The sequence below is a fragment of the Chelonia mydas genome, chromosome 2 (assembly GCF_015237465.2).
Source record: "Chelonia mydas isolate rCheMyd1 chromosome 2, rCheMyd1.pri.v2, whole genome shotgun sequence".
NCBI classification, from domain to species: domain Eukaryota; kingdom Metazoa; phylum Chordata; order Testudines; family Cheloniidae; genus Chelonia; species Chelonia mydas.
The window spans coordinates 47,391,613-47,410,471 of NC_057850.1; the positions used below are offsets into that span (position 1 = coordinate 47,391,613).

General features: G+C 40.7%; 2 protein-coding genes across 9 annotated transcripts in view; one reads left to right on the plus strand and one right to left on the minus strand.

Annotated features, from left to right (window-relative positions):
- The window catches only part of CPNE3 (copine 3), a 63,349-nt gene extending 53,967 nt beyond the window's left edge, over nucleotides 1-9,382 (minus strand). For 2 of the 6 annotated variants that reach the window (XM_037892336.2, XM_027818459.3), the window contains exon 1: nucleotides 9,251-9,382. The gene's annotated coding sequence lies outside the window, so the exon portion shown is untranslated. Of the gene's footprint in view, nucleotides 1-8,159; nucleotides 8,275-8,730; nucleotides 9,029-9,212 lie in introns of those variants that run through there. The other 4 variants (XM_037892334.2, XM_037892335.2, XM_043539391.1 and 1 more) reach the window with 4 other exon arrangements.
- Nucleotides 9,383-9,411: 29 nt separating this feature from the next.
- RMDN1 (regulator of microtubule dynamics 1) overlaps nucleotides 9,412-18,859 on the plus strand; it is a 30,905-nt gene continuing 21,457 nt past the window's right edge. The window contains exons 1-3 of one of the 3 annotated variants that reach the window (XM_007052916.4): nucleotides 9,412-9,906; nucleotides 11,984-12,101; nucleotides 17,913-18,000. In XM_007052916.4, coding sequence (XP_007052978.2) covers nucleotides 9,628-9,906; nucleotides 11,984-12,101; nucleotides 17,913-18,000 — 485 coding nt within the window. In that variant the 5' untranslated portion in view covers nucleotides 9,412-9,627. Of the gene's footprint in view, nucleotides 10,518-11,983; nucleotides 12,102-17,912; nucleotides 18,001-18,859 lie in introns of all 3 variants that reach the window. The other 2 variants (XM_043539392.1, XM_043539394.1) reach the window with 2 other exon arrangements.

Sequence of the window (18,859 nt, forward strand, 5' to 3'; positions counted from 1 at the left end):
TTAAGCAACTTGACGAATGCCCAAGTCATGCCTTTTTTTTAATTTATATAACATTTTTACTCTAACTTCTACAAACAGTCAGTAGCTGGCTGTGTGATTAATGCAAAGTGGAAGAAAGGAGGATATTTTCTAGTTAGAACTTGCTTCTATCTGCCAGGCAGGAATGAAATATAAGTGATCACATGTTCTAGTCTAATACTTCACACACCCCTTTTCAGTTTATTAGCATGGCATGACCGAATTTCACTCTACAAACTCCAATTCTTAAAAGTCAGTTCTCAGGGGACTGATTTCAGAGGTCTGCCTATGTGCTTCTCAGTGAAAAATCAGAGTCATAGTGGTGATATCCTTGCATTAAAATTTAAAAAAAGAAAGAAACCAAAACCAATAATAAATTATTTGTATACATCTACCAAACCAAAGTTCCCAAATTCAACTCCAGGACCTTTTAGTCAAAAAGAATGAACAGTTTAACACAGGAACAATTCACTTGTATTATGCCCCATGATAGCAGAACTGTAATGATTTATGAGATACTCAAAATCAAAGTCCTATTTTCAATTACTCAACTTTCTGGGGAAAAAATTTACTTTGATCTAAAAGTCTCCATGCTTATTTTCAAACCAAAGGAATATTTTTGGAATGTGTTGGTAAAGCTTATGGCAGTCATTTCTGGGTAAAGGCTTTCTCTGACTGAAGTAAGAAAGCCAATACTATTTGCACCTAGATAACTCAACAAGTTTGGAGCTTAACATTCTATGTTGTCAGAAGAATATGAGATTAGTTGAGCTTTAGTTCAGTGAATATAATATACTGGATTTGTTCAGTAAGCAATATAGTTGTAGATGTGTTGGCCCGAGGACATTAGACAGACAAGGTGGGTGACGTAATATCATTTATTGGACCAACTTCTGCTGGTGAGAGAGAAAAGCTTTTCAGCCACATACAGCACTTCTTCAGGTCTGGAAAAGGAACTTTGAGCATCACAGCTCAATGCAAGATGGAACAGATTGTTTAGCATAAGTAGTTAACACATATTCTAAAGGGACCATTCAAGGAAGAGTGGCCCATGTCTGTGCCCATAGGACAAAAAGGGGGGTTAGTGGTTTACAGATTGCTGTAATAAGCCATAAATCCAGTGTCTCTATTCAGTCCATGATTTTTAGTGTCTAGCAGAGTTAGGAATTCAAGCTCCCAGTCTCCTCTTTTGAAAGTGTTGTGCAGGTTTCCTTTGAGGATGAAGACTGATAGGTCAGATATAGAGTGATTATTAGTGAAAAGTGTTTGCCCACAAGGGACAGGGTGTTTGTGTCTTATGATATTCCTGTGAGTTCATTTGAGAGCACAGAGATGGTCTCGTTTCACCCACATAGCAGTTGTTGAGGCACTTACTGCACTGAATGAGGTACACCACTGTAACAAGGACTCCTAGGGGGCCACACTGGAGTTACTCAATTAAGGTGAACTGCAAAGAATGGGGCAGACAATCCCCAAAGCTGGTGAGCATTCCAACACTTAGAATTATCAAACCAGCACAAAACAGCTTCTATAATACCTTACTAGTTACCCAGAAGCCAACAACACAGTTCCCTTAAAGCAACCCAGTCTTAGGCTCCACCCAGACACCCAAGTCAAATATGATGAGGATTACTGAAAATCTTATTCATCATATAAAAAAGTTCTACCAATCCCCGAGGATCAGACACATTACCACCCAGGTTAATGAATATTTCAGATCTTACCCAAATTACACACTTACAGCCAATTCCTATTAAATAAACTAAAATTTATTTTAAAAAAAGTATTGGTTAAAAGATCAATATACATACAGACATGAGTACAGTTCTGAGATCAGATTCATAGCAGAGATGATGAGCTTTGCAGTTGCAAAGAGTTTTCAGAATTAGTCCATAGGTTGTAGTCCAATGTTCATATTCAGGGTGATCCAGATTAGGACTGGAGATCTCAGCCTTATGATTTACGCGTCCTCTGCGTGAAGCATCAAGCAGATCTGAGATAAAAAGGATCAGGACCCAAGGGGTTTTTATACAATTCCAGGCCTTCTCTTGACAGGTTGGAGTCCTTAGGCAAACAACAGGCAATCATGGAGAATGAAGTAGACCTATTTCCTAAACATTACCGATAGTTAGCTACACAGATTAACACAAAGCAATTGCCTGTTTTTCCACCATTCGCAGGTGAATTGCTATACATTTTAAAGAGAGATGAATACAGTGATATCACTATGTTTACAGTTCATTTAAATGTTAATATTTCCTTTTGAGCTCTGAATTAACAGAAGACAGCATAGATGGACTGTTTGATTACATTGTTAACCTCTAACAGTATATACGTAAACACACAAAACCGCAAACATTATTTACCAAAACATCTCTAAGGGCTGAATATGGGTCAATTAGCTAGCAAGCTGTGTAACCCTTTCTGGCCATAAGTCACACTTTGTATAAGATTTGTTGCAATTATATAACAGTGGTAGCAACGATGACTTGCATGGTCATACTCTGATCAGATAAGGTCACAACCACATGCTGTGATAGGCATGTGTAAGGTCCACTGATTTTGAAAGTTATGTTGTGGGCGAGTGTTGATCAATGTAGCAGTAAATATACGTCTGCAGGTTTTGCATCTGTTGTTCTGTTTGCATCTGGTCTGGTGCCATGTTGAACTGGTGTGTCTTGGTCTGTAGGGACATTTGTCTCAAATGACACCACCACTCACAATTACTACATCTCCACTGGCAATCTGACTGAACACCACATAGCAGACGAAACCACACTCAATTACATTGATTGCTTCAGGAAAAAAAATTGACTGAAATCCTTAAACATCACAGCCATCATAATCTCTCCATCAGCAAGAGGCCAGCCATAAAGTCCCTGAAATCTAACCACCAGATATCAAATCAGCAGACTGTGGTGATGCCAGAATAGTCCTCAACAGCGACAACTACGTTAACAAGCCCAACCGACAACTCTCCAATACCACCTACTATAAAGAACTCAAAGACAGTCCCATATCCTTAATTTCCTGGGTAAATTGTGGTATCATCAAATCCTTCCCCAAACACCACCTAGAGAAACTCTACAAACTCATCCCCCATGAACCACCACACAGACCTCCTACATGCTTCTCATGATACACAAACAAGGGAACCCAGGCAGACACATCATATCTGGCCATTTCACCGATGGAAAATGATATGCACAAATCTTTTTATATCAAATGGAGGTTCCCCAACATTTCAATCTAAACATATACTGGTTTAGTTAAAACAAGTTGCAAAAAGATAGATTTTAAGTGACTACAAGCAAAGTCAGAATTGGTTACAAATAAAAATATGAAAACTAACACCTAACTTAGCAAGCTAAATGGATTCAAAGCAAAGGCTTTATCTTACCATATGCTTACAGCAGTCTGTACTGGATGAAAAGCCTCCCTGCCAGGACCCCTCGCCCAGTTCAATGATGCTTCCTTTGACTTTCAAGCGCTACAGGGGCAGTGAGTAGAGATGGGGGTAGAGAGTTGATTTGAAAGCCATTATTTCTCGTTCTTATACCCGTCTACCCTCTTGGAGGATTATCTCCAGCTGAGGTTCAGGCAACAGCCAGTCTATTTACACGGAAACTCCCAGCTGTTCCATTGTCAACATGTAAAGTTCTTGCTCACACCCACCTTCCTGCCAAAGAACAGCTGCTTACCTAGGTGATAGTCCATTATAGTTCATCTGATTATGCTGATATCTGGCAGGAGCACCAGTGTTTTTGTCTCTGAAAAACTGGTCTGGGCCTGGTTCTCTTAAACTTGGAGCATGTTATACAGTAGAATCTTATAACTTAAAATATGTGTATCAGCATTGTATGTAAACAGGACAATAACATTCAGTAGATTATGAGTTTTCAAATGATACCTCACAAAGCATACTTTGTACAATATTTATCATCTTGTAAAAATGCTGAACATGGGGTACAGTCCATCACAATCATATTTTTGAGTGTGGATCTATTGTATGAGCTCCTTTTTTTTGAAACTCAAGAGACACAGCCGACAGTTAGCATGCCACAAGGCTAACATCTTTTTGACATGGACAGTAAACATTAGAATGGAGTCAAGAAGCATCCTAAAACTCCCTGCCCCTCCCTGGACAATAGAAAGGCATGCCGAAAATGAAGGGATTGCAAATTCAAAGAACTACTTGGCTAAAGAAAGGTTGAACAGACAGGAGGACAAACTAATCCAGAATGAATTTGGGAACAGACTCTGAGAAATACCACTTTGGGGTACATGGGAAGGAGTGTAGTATGATGTCAGGCAGAGGGGCATCCAAAAGGTAAGTTAGGACTGCAAAGGGAAACAGCTGAAGGAAGAGGGATCTGACAATGACAAAATGGAGTACTTGTGGCACCTTAGAGACTAACCAATTTATTTGAGCATAAGCTTTCGTGAGCTACAGCTCACTTATGCTCAAATAAATTGGTTAGTCTCTAAGGTGCCACAAGTACTCCTTTTCTTTTTGCGAATACAGACTAACACGGCAGTTACTCTGAAAAATGACAAAATGGCTGGTCAAAAGAGACAGAGAAGAAAATGCTTTTTAGAAATGTAAAAAGATACCTTTTTTATTCAAGGTGACTAAAAATTCATTGCAACTAAAAATAAGGCAAATTTATTTACACAACGTCTTCCAATTTCCGACTAGATATGTTAGCTATACAGTTTCTCTTATCTCCTCAACTAAAAATCCAGTTATATATCAAAACTGTCATAAAAAACCTGGAACTAACAAAATGTGTGCCGAACCTAAACTACTCATATTACATTTTTCTTGTATCATCGCTGATATTTGTCTAAGATTTTGGGAGCAAGGATCATCTTCATTCATAAAGCACCAAGAGCTGGTGTCACTATATAAATTAGTGAGCCAAGACACCTGATTGCTGTGCATAGTCTCTCATACCAATTGGTGACAATTTGTTTAGGAAAGTAATTTTAACAACAAAGTATTTACAATCAATCACTTATATGCTTATTTAAGCAATTATATAGCTCAATTTACATGTATTCAGATTCTTAATTTTTCATTTTGTTAAAAATGTTGAATGATATTTCTTATTTAATAAGAGTTATAACAGATACATTTTTACTTGTGACTTGAATCAAACTGCTTGGATGGAAAATCAAATTCAATTAAAAAGGGGCAAAAACAGCAAGCATAAACTTTTAAAAATTAAACACAAGAAAAAAAGTTTATCAAAAGCTCATCAAAACATGTTTTCCATTTAAAACTAACTGATTTATTAAACAAGAAAAGTATGATCTGCAGTTGGTGAACTGAACTGTTGTTTCTGGGCAGTATCTTTCAAGATTTCAGAACTTCTAAATCTGATCCTCTCAAACTTGATTTTTATTCATAGACTGGAAAAGGAAAACAAGCTTTCCTGCTTTTTCTAATTCCCAATTTAAGTCTGAACTACCCATTGAACTGAGCTAGTTTAATAAACTCAACTGAAAAAAAATTCCATTTGCACCTGAAGTAGAGGCTACTGCTGCCAAAAGCTAATTTAGCATTTCAACAAATTCTGGTTCCAGGTGACCACCATCAGGTCAGAGTTTTAAGTTTCTTTAAAGGATGGCAGCAAACATATACTAAATACTATGAGTTTAATTTAAATGTTTTCATTAGATTATAAACAGGGCTTAAATTCTCAGAGTATTTCCCAGAACACCCTCCCTGCCCCTGCAACATCCTATAAAAATTCTGGAGGGGTTGAAAATATGTACCAGAACTCTGCTCTGGACAGCTCCAACGAATTTAAGCTCTAATTATAAGTGCAAGTCTTAACATAGGTTGTCAATTTCAAATACATTTATTTTTAAAAACAAACTGCATTTAATTTTAATTAAAAAAATCTGAATTTTAATTTTTCTAAATCACTGATTTTCATCCACCCTGTACACACAAATACTTGGCTAGTTACCATGGCACCTAGCCACACATCACCCTTGCCATCAGTGTAGGATGCCACATGGTTGTCTTCCTGGAAAGAGGTGATAACTAGGGCTCCGTGTCTGTCACGGAAGTTGTGAATTCCATGACTTCCTGCGATCTCCATGACTAATACAGCAGTCAGTGTTGCTGACCCCAGGGTCGTCCAAGTAGCTGGCCTTGGAGCCAGATGCTCAGGTGGCCCTAGGGACAGCTACACCGGCCACTGCTAGAGCAGCTCTGTAGCCAGCTGCTTGGACAGTCTCACAGCCAGCCGCACCGGCCACTGCTCTGGCGGCCCCGGGGACAGCCCAAGGAGCTGCCAACATGGCTGTCCCCGGGGCTTACGTGCCTTCTCCCCCCCCCCCCCGCCCGCAGAGACCAGAGCGGCAGCGGCCTCCCGGGGCTCTCCACACAGCAGACCCCTTGCTTTCCCCTGCAACACCCCTCCTCCCCCTCGCCCCCCCCCAAGATTCGATCATGAGTATTTTTAGTAAAGTAATGGACAGGTCATGGGGCCATGATTTTTTGTTTTTTGCCCGTGACCCATCCATGACTTTTATGAAAAATACTCATGGATTAAATCGTAGCCTTAGTCATAACGCTTATCTTACTATATAGACAGACCCACCAGCCTGCAAGTGACCTGTGCCCCACGCCTCCGTGACTCTCCAAGATTTATGAGCATCCTCAAATGCATTGCTTCAAGCATTACTAATGCCACTCTTCATAGGAACAGCTGGCCAATTCACCCAGAATTACTGATAAACACAGTTAGGCAGCACGTGAATGCACACATCCAGTTGCTGCAAGGTTCTGTTGTATGAAAATGGTTTACCTGGGGGAAGATTAATTGGGGATTCGAGGATAGTTGAATTTCTTTCATAATTACTCTACAATCAAAGATTTTTGGGATCCATAAACAGTGTAACATGAAGTGATATGTATACCAAGGCTGCAATAAGACCATGCCATATGCTACATTACTTCTACAAGTCTGTTGCTTACCTATGATTACATTTCAACCTAGACAGCTACACACTGAGTATTTTTCTACTCAGCTGAAACAGAGCACATCAAAACCAGTGTGAGTTTATGTAATTTTACCTTTTAAAAAAAACCTGAATCGAAACAAAGTTCAGGCAATTTCAATAGTAATCCTAGAAAGATTACATTTTCATTCTCTAAAAACTTGTCACTTTTAGCAATTGCTGTTCTGAACAGTAAGATAAGAACATGATGTTCTGTTTTACTGAAAAATCCGTTAGATGACAATGTATTGAGCCAGTGTCAGATTCAGCCCGTCAGACTGAGTTTACTGGAAGTCTAAAAACTCAACTTGTTTCAACTAGATCTAGCCAAATATTTGGACACCACCCCCTAAATAGTCACCTACTGACAAATGAAGTGAGCTGTAGCTCACGAAAGCTTATGCTCAAATAAATTTGATAGTCTCTAAGGTGACACAAGTCCTCCTTTTCTTTCTACTGACAAATGTAGCCAGTGCCTGTCCTCAGAGAAATCTGCGAAGTCCCATGCATCCTGACACATGCCCTTAAAATGCTTAATTCAACAGCATCAGAAGCTACTTAGAGCCAAAGGTATGGGTTTTTAAAAGATTTTTGTGCCAAGCTAAGTCCGAATCAATTTTGAGAAGTCAATGGATGCTCTGAAAATTTTGACCATAACCGCCTATGCAGCTGGTACAAATCATGGATTCAGAATTGAAGCTTGAAGAGCAAGCTTCAGGATGAGTTTTGGTCATGTTTTAGGAATTTTGGCATCTAGATTTTTCCAGATCCTTGTTACTGACTACATTTGATGAGCTTAGATGGTATGATTTTGAAGTCCAAGGACTTCAAAAATTGGTTGGCATTACAAATATCCAGCTTTTTCCTACACCCTCTGTTGGAAACCTAAAGACTGACAAATGTGTGAACAGAGTTCTGCCTTCAACAGTACCAAGATATGGAGCTGGTCAAAAAACAAACAAACAGAGATTTCCCTCTCCCCCCGCCCCCATCAAAAAGGGATACAGTTTTTCATGAAAGTTATCACAAGGTATTTTGTCCTTCTTCAACCAGCTCTACGGGAACAGTTTTGGAAAAACACATTAGAGGAATAGTATTACATTTCTACATAGGCTAATACTTACAATTTAAGTAAATGAAACTGGTTTTAAGCAACTACCCAAGGACAAGCATAACGCCAATTGCCTCCTTAAGGTTCACACCAGTTAGTCCCACACAGCTTCACATTGTAGGTATGTCCTTTAAAAAAGGAAGCTGGTCAAAACCCTTAGTCTATATTTTACAATACAAGCTGGTACACTAATCCAGTTGTTTTCAACCTGTGATCCACAGACCCCACAGGGTCCACAGACTATGCGTAAGAAGTCCACGAAAGGCTGCTGTTACCATAGAACGGTGGTTTTCAACCTGGGGTCCGCAGACTGTCTAAGATTTCCAAAGGGGTCCACACCTCCATTTGCAATTTTTTTGGGGCCCACAAATGACAACAGGTTAAAACACACTACAAGAATAATACAGATTAGTGTAACCACTACCTCACGTTCCAATTAAAACACACAACAGAGCCATCGCTCCTAGGCTTTACTTTTGGTTCTGCAACTCACTTATGGTAAGTCATGTGATGACTTTGTACTAATCACTTAACGTCTGTGCCTCAGTTTCCCTAACTGTGAAATAACAATAGCATTTACCTACCCGGGATATGAAAAGACTTAATAAAGCAACTTCTGGAAAATATTTAAGCTGCAGTAGCAGCCACCCTGTGCACTTTACCCGCAGGCAGGCAGCCCCTCCTCTGCAGGAGGTACAGCCTGCAAAGGCTCGGCCTACGCCGTGGGGGAGTAGGGACCCTCCAGGTAATGTAAGCAGGGAGTTAACTCCGTTCTTTACACAGGTGGGTCCCGACGCAGCAAAGGGGTTTGCAGTGGGCAGCACCCTCCCCTCCCCACACCTGCGTCCCCACTCTTCAACTGCCCCGCCCACTTAACTGCCTCCTCCGCTCCCCGCAACCGCCCGCTCTGGCCCCGCCCCAACCGCGCCCCGCCTCAGCAGCCGCCGCCCGCCCAGCGCGCCCCATCCGCCGTGCCCCTGCCCGCGGCCCCCCCGGCCGCGTGCCCTCGATCCGCCCCCTTCCCCATCACCAGACCACGGCGGCCCACTGCCCTAGCCTCGCTCACCGCCGCCCAGCCCGGCGAGGCGCCGCGGCCTCACTCACCGATCAGCGCTGAGGGTCCAAGCCCCGGAACCAAGGAAGGAAGCGGCTAGAGCCAGAAAGCGGAGCAATAACACGGGCCCCCCTACAGGCTCCAGGCCCTACGCTCCGCCCCCGAGCCCGCCCGCCTACCGCTCCACCCGCAAACGGGCGCAGCGGAGCATGCGCGAGATACGCCCCGGGGCAGCCATGAAATTCCCGAGCGGGGAATGTTCGTTTCGACCAGAGGCGGATGAGGCCACGTGATCACAATTCCCCCCACCCCTCCCAACTCTGCTACTTCAGAGACCCTACTTGAGCTTCCCCCCCAACGACGCTTCCCTCTAAAGAATGGGGGAAAGAGCAGAGAACCCAGCGGGCGGAACGGAAAGAGCGAGGTCATGTGTCCTACTCGGACACTATCGGGGCTGCCCGCATCCTGTCGAAACAGGGAGCCCCGGTCCCGTATGGCCCGGACATTGTTGCCAGGGACCGTTTCCGGTCGGACGCTCTCACTGGGTTCCCTAGGATGCGGGCGCGTCGGGCCAAGCACGGGGTGGAGCATCATGGCGACAGCGGTTATTATCCTGAGGCCTTTGCGCCGAGGCGCCGCCTGGGCGGGGAAGCGGCTCCTGTCGGAGGCTGGAGGCCTGAGACGCGGCTGGTGGCGGCAGGCGCAGGTGGGAGAGGTGGAGATCGAGCCCCGCGTGGGAGACGCACTCTGGGGACCCTTTCCCGCCCCTCTCCGCCGAGACAGTCATAGGCCAGCGCCCCAGCCGGGCCGCTGCCCCAGCCTGTCACCCCCGCCGGAGAGAGACCGTCTTTGCCGGACGGAGATTCTTCCAGGGGCCCGTCTCCCTGCCATTGAAGCCTCCTGTCCACCGCCCCGGTCTTTCCCCTGCAGGAGCCCCGCCCCCACCCCTTCCCGGTGTAAACCTGCGGCCCGCGGGGTTGGGCGCACTCGGGCCTCGCACCCTCTCGCATCCCCCTGCCTGGGTGGAGGGGGTCGGGCCGCGCTGCCATTGAGCCCTGTCCAGTCGCTGTTCTAGAATGTGCAGGTCAGGTGAAGCCCTATTAGCGACAGGGCTGAAGACAAACACTAACCTGCCCCAGGTATCCCTTTCCTCAAACACTGCTAACTGCAGCACTGCAACATGTCAGGACGCCTGCTGCCCAGACGTTGCCCTTACTAGCATCAGCCCGAAACACAGCTATGGAGCTCATGGCTAAACAGTGCCTGATGTGACCCACTTCTTAGATGCCTTCTGTCCATACAGACAATCCCAAACAGGTTACACATGGCTTGTTTTTTCTGAACTGTACTACACTTGGTTCCTGGTTCACTATGGGTGGGCAGTGAGTGTTTTCTTGATGCCCTTGTTTCCCCTGCCTGAAGCTTCTACTTTTAGTGTCATGGCCGCGGGGGAAAATAATCTGCTTCCCTGTCACTGTTTAAGGTTTCATTTTTTCATGTGTGGCAACTGAATGCTAAATTGATGAGCCATGTAGAAAGGAATGTGAAGAAATAAATAGGAATTATTGGTGCCTACGGATGACATTCTGACTTCTAAAATAGCTGGGTTTATGCTCTACAAAAGTAATAATGTTTTAAGGGTTGCTTGACTTAGGCCAGGAGTACACTGCAAAATTATGTCAACCTAACTTACACTGGCATACAGCTGCTGTAGTAATTACATCACTTGTGTGTGTCTGCGCTTCACTCCTTTCATTAACAGTGCATGTCCTAACCAGGAACACTTGTATCGATAGTACTGTCAATGTGGGGCATTGTGGTATAGCTCCTGAAAGCCAGTAATAGTTGACATAAGCAACACAGTGTCTACACTGCATTGGCGTAACTACATCGACCTTGACTCTATGATGCCTGTGGAAGTGAAGTTATTAAGACAGCATAGCGGGGCAGTTATGTTGGCGGGAGCGAAATTTAGGTGTAGACACTTCCACAGTTAGCTTGACGTAAGATGCCTTGCGTTGACTTAACTCTAGTGTAGACCAGACCTTGGATTGATGTATGTTTGTTGTAGCATAAATAGCAAGTCAAGTTCTCACTTAAATTTTTGGTGACTTAAAACGCACAAACCATGACATTCTCAAATACAAGTCTGGTAATGAGCAGGTTTTTGCTTTAGCAAATTGACAAAATTAACAAAGAGAGTCTGAATACAATTTGAGCATCAAATCAATTAAGAGATGAAGAGATCCTTCCAAGCCAATTATATTTGTGGGTTTCAGGCAAAAGTATTAGGCTACCTACAAAGTTTCCAATTACACTTGAAGCAGGAGGAAAATAACTCATAGTTTGACTCAGTCTTTATCGTTATGAAATTAAAACATGACACTTTTTGACTTTTTTCAAAGTTGTTTACTCATCAGAGCATATTCTAAATTCAGTTTTTACCAAACAACTTGTATATTCTTGCTTCTTGTTTTGTCTTGTATTCTTCGCACAATTAAACATAGTCAGTTACTTTTTGTTTTTTAATTCTTTCTTCATGTTAATAGTACTAGGTTCATGTTCCAAAGTGTTATAATGAATCAATTCCCAAAGCCCAGTTTCCTGTTTGCACAGTAAAAACTGAAATCTTGAAGTTGAAACCTTAAAACTGTTCCCATTATTGTTATTCTGTAACTTCTGAGAGCCTCTTGTGCACATAAGGTTGGAAGGTAACAGCTGCTCCAGAGAGTTGCAGAGCAGCTTTGTCAAAAATTATAAACTTGCTTTATTTTTCTTTTCAGGTGTTTGGAAAATTAACTCTTTTCAGAAGAGGGCTTGCACTCTCAGCAGTGTCTTATTTGAGTTATGAAGCTTACCACTCTATTTCTCACTCTGCTGTGGTTCATGCTAGCATCAAAGGTAAAGCTCTATGAATTCAAATGTCCTGAGGTCATTCAGATGCAGACTTGGCACTTCTTTACAGTACCAAAAATTTTGTGAGAAGCATTTTATGTAAGGCTTTCCAATATCTCCACTATAGGCTATTTTTATACAATCTGTTCAGCTGTAGGCTACCTTTGAACTCAATCAATAGTGAAGTTCTTGTTTAGCATGGCTCACTTCTCAGAAATATCACTAGGAGCATAGCCAAAACTTTGCTGTGTGGATAAGATAAGCTTGTGACACAGATGCTGTTCCTTTGAAGTCTTTGTTGGGAGATAAGGTTGAATTTGGGATTCAGAATACAGCTATTAATCCTTGATTCAGCTGCAGAATTAGAATTTTAGTTTTTATTGGTACTAGTGGAAATCCACATCCTAGCTTATGTCAGCAGCATTGGGCTCATGATTTTAGCTAGAAATGGAGCAAAATGTCTTGGTCTGAAATGTAAGTGCTGGAATCTTTGGAAATATAGTAAAACCTCAAAGATTCAGTCTAAAGCCTCGTTTTAAGTAATGTTTACACATATTATTCTGATAAAAATTAAATCGGTACAATGCTAGCTCTCTAAATGCTTCCCAGGCTGCTGAATTTCTTGGAAATTTTATACATCTTTTTTTTTCAAATAAGCTCCAAATGAGGATTCTTGCAGAAGAAATAAACATTGTGCTCACTGCAGTAGAAACAATGATCCTCCATCTTCATATTCCTTTGTCTTCTCCCAGATATTGAGGTGAGCGTTTTGCCTAAGTGCTGCGTCCTTTAGTGTAGTGTTTCTCAACCTTTTTGATACCAAAGACCGGCTTGCTGCCTTCCTTAACTGTGTCAGGGAGATCTCAGGGACTGGCACTGGTCCACGGACTGGTTGTTGCTTCAGTAGATTCCACTCTTCAGAGCTTCATTGTCCACAAGGTTTTAGAAATAACTAGAAATATTTGGCATATATTTATTTTTGCCTTCATTTAAGCTATATTTATGGTAGGCTTCACTCTTTTAATAATTACAGAGTACTGGATTGAAAAAAGTGGCTGATGTCATTTTTAAAGACTATTATAGCTCTGAGCACATTATAAAAGAACCTACTGACAACCTTCTGTACACAATTAAAGCAAAGCTGGAAAAATCAAGTGATCAGAGCTCTTAGGGCAAGTTAGCAGACACCAAGCCAGATGAGAATTGCTCAAAATTCTTGAAGGAATAGAAGATGGTGTTTAACAGAGGGAAGAAAAACTTTTTAGAAAAGATTTGACTTGACAGCATCGCTTTTGAAATTTCAATCAACATATTAAATCTGGTAAGCATGTACTGACAGCTGTGGAGATGAAGAGAGAAAGTTTCCAGCAAACCTAAAATAGTTAGTCATTTACTTCAGTAGTACTGAACTGAGTGGTAAATATTGAAAACAATGAAATTTGAGAGAAAAATGTCATCACTGTCAGAGGGCCTAATGGAAACCTGAAGCTTGTGGAGAAACAACAAGAAACCATGGAAAACGTATTGATTTTTAAACTTGTATGCTTAAGATTGCTTTTGGCTTTGATGCCCTCTTCATTATTACATTTATACCTAAAATACTGGACTTAGATATTCTTTATATGTGGTGAAAATGTCATTGAATTCTGAAGAGAAGTGGCAAGAAAGCAACAGCTAAAGGAACAACAGGAGCTGTATTAAGGGGCCCATGTTACTAGAAGAGGAATCAGAAGGCTGTCTGGCTGAAGCAAGCCATTTCTTATCAAAGAAATCAAAACATTTCCATTAGGTTTTACCCCAGGGCTACCCACGGACACTTAAATAAATATTGTCAAAAATAAACTTTTGCCCAAGAAAGGTACAATCTGCATTACTTTATTAGGTCATAGTCTAGCCCTTCTGCAAGGGTAAGGCAAGTTCTGAGAGCATCTCAGTACTTTGAAATAGGTAAAGACCATAGTTAACTCAGTCATAATTCCTAACTGCAGTTTTAGTTTAACAAGTTTGTGCTGCATCTGATTCATATTTTATAGAAATATTCTTGTTCTGTAAACCTGTGAACGTCTAACAGTCAAAATTAAGGAGCCAGAATGTTGTATTTGTATCACGACTAGCCATTTTATTCTCCATATCTCTACAAATTGGGCACAGTAAGTTGTCTTGAATGTTAATATGCAATAAGAGAAATAAACTGGAAAATATTATTTGATAGCAAAAAAAAAAAAAGCAATTACAAGCAATCAGTGTATTGTAAAATCCACATAACAGCAAATAACGTTGTAAGGCCTACCTCCTTTGATTTTCTGTTTTAGAAACTAATACATGATTGAAAAACAAACAAGCGTACATTATTAATACCAAGCAAGTATTTCTATGTTACTTAAATGTGTTTTTATTTAATTAAATATTTTCTGTAAAATATTTTATTACTACTGTAGAATCTGACTTCTCCCATCAGAGGGGAAACTAATTTAACACAAATTATTCACAGAAATGTGCTGATATCCCTATAAAAACTCTTGAACAAAAGTCAGTAATCATTTGCTATGTTAACTTATGCCTTCCTTTATTAATAAAAAGTACAAACAATATTTACCAATGGTCAAGGAAGAAACAAAAGAAATGTTATTTTTAAGCATCTAATAAGGGCAGTACAAACAATGGAAGAATGAAAATAAGCCCTGAAGTTTTTGACAGTGGCTCCTTAAATGAATACTTGTTGCCAGTGAAAGATGTTGGAGAGGATGCTCATCATACAATTTAGTTCATAGCTAGGTCTGAGGTTTGACAGAGTAGACTCTTGACAGCCTTTCTCTCACAGAACAAAAAAATTTGAAAAATTTTATAAGTGAATATTCAAAACTCTTCAAAGAGATGAACACCAATGGATCAAATAATAGAATATTCACATAAAAATTGAAAATAAGGAAATGGACATTTAAGTACTAGACAAGAACATAGGTAATTAGCCTTTGAAAAGACAAAAAAAATTAATTTCATAAAGCACATGTATGAATGGAGGTAAAAACAGAAAAGTGCCTTAGTGGCTACATTAAGAGCAGCACTCAAGCTGTAAATACAAACTATGGGATAAATCTGGGAAATTAATAATGGATCCAGATTAAGATACTTCATTATTTTATCAGTTGCTATGGCCATATGAATACTAGGTACCTATAACAGAAATAAAAGCATGTAGCTAAGAAACCTATTTACACTTTACATAGACAAATTGGAGCTGGGGTGGGAGTGGGGGAAACGAAGTCTCCAAAGCTATATAACATGTTCACTTGAGGAAAGCACCTGGAGTGGGTGGTTTTGCACCAAAATATTGTGCATTCTAGACCCAGATGATCCTTTACTTATGAAAGTATTCAGCTACAAAATTGAAAAAGAAAAATCTCCACAGTTTAATTTAGGTACAGGCTGACTGTCTTTCAAACCAAATCAAGATTCAGTGAAGGCTTGACTCTTGTAGATCACACGTCTCTTGTTAAAACAGGATTATAAAACTTTTATAAACACTGCAGTTTTAAGGATTGAGAAAGTAATTGTGGCTAATCCTGTAAAACACAATGGTTAATTTTGAGTATTTTCATCAACTTCAATAGAGTATTCATATCTTAAAGTTATACATCTATGCAAATGTTTTTGGTAGAATCAAAGGCCCTAAATTTGTATATTTGGATCAGAAGAGGCTTAGTCACATGGAAGACTTTAGTAGAATAATAAGCATAATTGAAGAATTAAGAAGAAGAGAGCTAGGCAGTCTAGATACTCGGAAGGCCTTTGACCAGGGTGAAGTTTCCTTCTAGCAACAATTTAAAAATCCAACAATGGTTGGATGTGGTCATTCTTTTAAAAAAAATGATTAAATCAAAATATAACAAACCTATGGCAAAAATAGAATTATCAGATGGAACACCTTGTTTTTAATTAGGAAGAGGAACCTAGGCAAGCTACTCACATTCTTTCATGTCTTTTATTTATGATCATGGTAGAAACTTGCACCATATTTGTATATCAATTTGTGGAACACAACTATGTTTTATTCGCATAATTATTCTGTGATGTGAATGAGTCTTATCGCACCATTTCCATTATCAGAAATTTAAACTTTGGAAGGTTATGATACAGAATTAATATGGGGAAAAAGAAAAATGTTAAACTTATTATTTGGGATAGCAACACCATTGAAGAGAAAACACAAATTAAAATTGTCACCTTTTAAGATATTTAGTAAATATTAAACTCCTTAATATTATGAGCAAAATTGAATTAAACAACTCTGGTGGCCAAAATGTGGAAAGAATCCTGGAGAATGGTACAGCTCCTAACTTTCCAGGTTGACAATGTGGAAGTATATTCATTTTTAATATATTTATCTTTTTTACTTAAATTGAACCTGTGACACTTCTTGTTCCTGTTTCAAAAACACTAACGTCATGTATTTGCTTTGTGCGGGATGATAAATAATAAGAATGACCAGACAAAGACCTATATCTTCATATATAAGAGCTAGGTATTTGTTATGATATAGAATGGGGGACTTGCCGTTACTGGGAATGCAGGCTGTGCTAAACCTATTTAGGAACCTAAAAAGTAAACCTGGAAGAACTCTGGGGGGGAGGGGGGGGAAATGTGGTATTAAAACCAAAAATTTGACACTCTAGTTTTAAAAACCAGGTGCTTGTGCAACTGCTAAGGGCTTAATTCAGCAAAACTTCGATAAAGTAGCAAGCTGGGCTGAAAAGCCCAGTTTGGGTTCATTTAATAACATTTTCTCCAGTTTCATTGTCTGTGGCCTCATGCATGTTACAGTGGTACTTTGATTAACTGAACTGTGGAGCCCTTATCTCTGATGGCCAGAACCTACAATATTTTAAAAAGCATTATATCACGGACGTATCTTAATACTTTTGAATTATTTATATGTGCTGCTGGTTTTATACAAGACAATGATTTAAGACTGAAAACATAAGTCACCCTGCAACAAATTATGAAGATAATACATTGAAGGATCAGTCCAATACTAAGTGACCCTTACTGCATTCATCCACTTTGTCTTGCTGTATTTCAGTCCCTGGCCTCCCACACGCTCCATGTTCCGATCACTTAGGATATGTCTACACTGAGTCTGGACATCCTTGGCTAGCCTGGGTCAACTGATTCGGGCTTGTGAGGCTTGGGCTAACAGGCTGTTTAACTGCGGTGTAAATGTTCGGATTCCAGAGCTCAAGCTCCAGCCCGAGCCAAATGTCTACACTTCAATTAAGCTGACCCTTGGCCTGAGCCCTGTGAGCCCAAGTCAGCTGACCGAGGCCAGCCGTGGGTTTTTAATTGCACTGTAGACAAGTCCTTATTCATCACCAGAAATTAAACCAAATACATTCTGTTCTGCCATTGTGAGGTCATCAGACTAACGTTCTAAGATCTGTTACACTTCTAACACTGTCTGTTGCTAAGGGCTGTTTTATAGTTTCATAGAGTAATATTTTTTTAATGTTGTTTCTGTTCCCAGAAGTTGTTCATTGAAAATAAACAAAGCTGGTACAATTCTGTATCCCATGGCTGCTAAAAGTTAGTATATAGGTAGCCAATTTGAAATTGGAGACACTTGATATATTTTAGGAAATAGTTGTTTGACCCCATCTTTAGCGCTGATTTTTTTTGTACTGATTTTTTGTGTTTCAGGGTACTTTGGCTAACAGCAAGTTGTATTGTTGTCCTTGGAAATATATTGTTGCTTATCTGGTAGGCTATCGTATTTATTAATCTTTTTGTCTTCTCTTTCCATCATCCCCACCCCTTTTGAAGTTGAGGAAATCATAGAGCAAGCAGACTACCTGTATGGGAGTGGAGAAACTGAAAAGCTCTATCAATTGCTGACCCAGCACAAAAACAGGTATTTAACTGTATTAAATATCCCCACATTATTGTGACTTAAAATTTATGAAGCGATCCTTTATCAGTTTGTTAACTAATACAGTAAGTATGATAGCACTGAGCACCCAGCTTGCACCTTTTTGCAGTAAGAGAGAAAATCTCCTGAATTTTCTTCCCTTTCAATGTAGAAGGAGGGACCTGATTCGTAGTCGGGCTCAGTTTGGGCAGCAGAGGGTTAGCACTCTGATGGCTTTTTCCATTAGTACAGGGTCCCTGAGAATAATGTTCTTATAAGGAAGTTGGTGGACACTCCTCCTGCTTTCCCTAGTATATGTTAGAAGGTTAAATACAGACCCTAATGTGCAAGTATCCTAGTAGAGATGTGGGACAGAGAGCAGTAGTATTGCTTCATCCTAATCCCCCTAGCAACTGAATGGTGTCTCTGTGGGCTTGGAGGGGGTGGGGGGAGAGAGGTCACTGTGTTACAGAGCTGACAGTGTGTTTGCTACTGTACAAAACACACAGACAGGGTTTGATTAACCTGCTGGCCATAGACAAATAGAAATTTTGCCAGCATGAGTGGACTGAGTCGGTTCTGGGAGGTTCTGACTCCTTTGCTGGAGGGGAGGGAGGGAGAAAGAAAGAAGAGAACAGAGTGGTGAGTGGTTCAAGCATCCCAGCTCCTGTAACAGAAGTACAGGGAACAGAGCAGCCTTTGAACCTTTTGCTCTTTTTCAGTAAGAGAAGAAAGTGATAGAAAGCAGAGTGGTAGGACCATCTGTTCTTTTGTGCAAGGGTGGGGGAGAAGCAGAGAGGCTGGGACCTGAGAGGAGGTGGAGCAAAGTGGCCCATGCAGGGAGAAAGGAGCCATGCAAAGA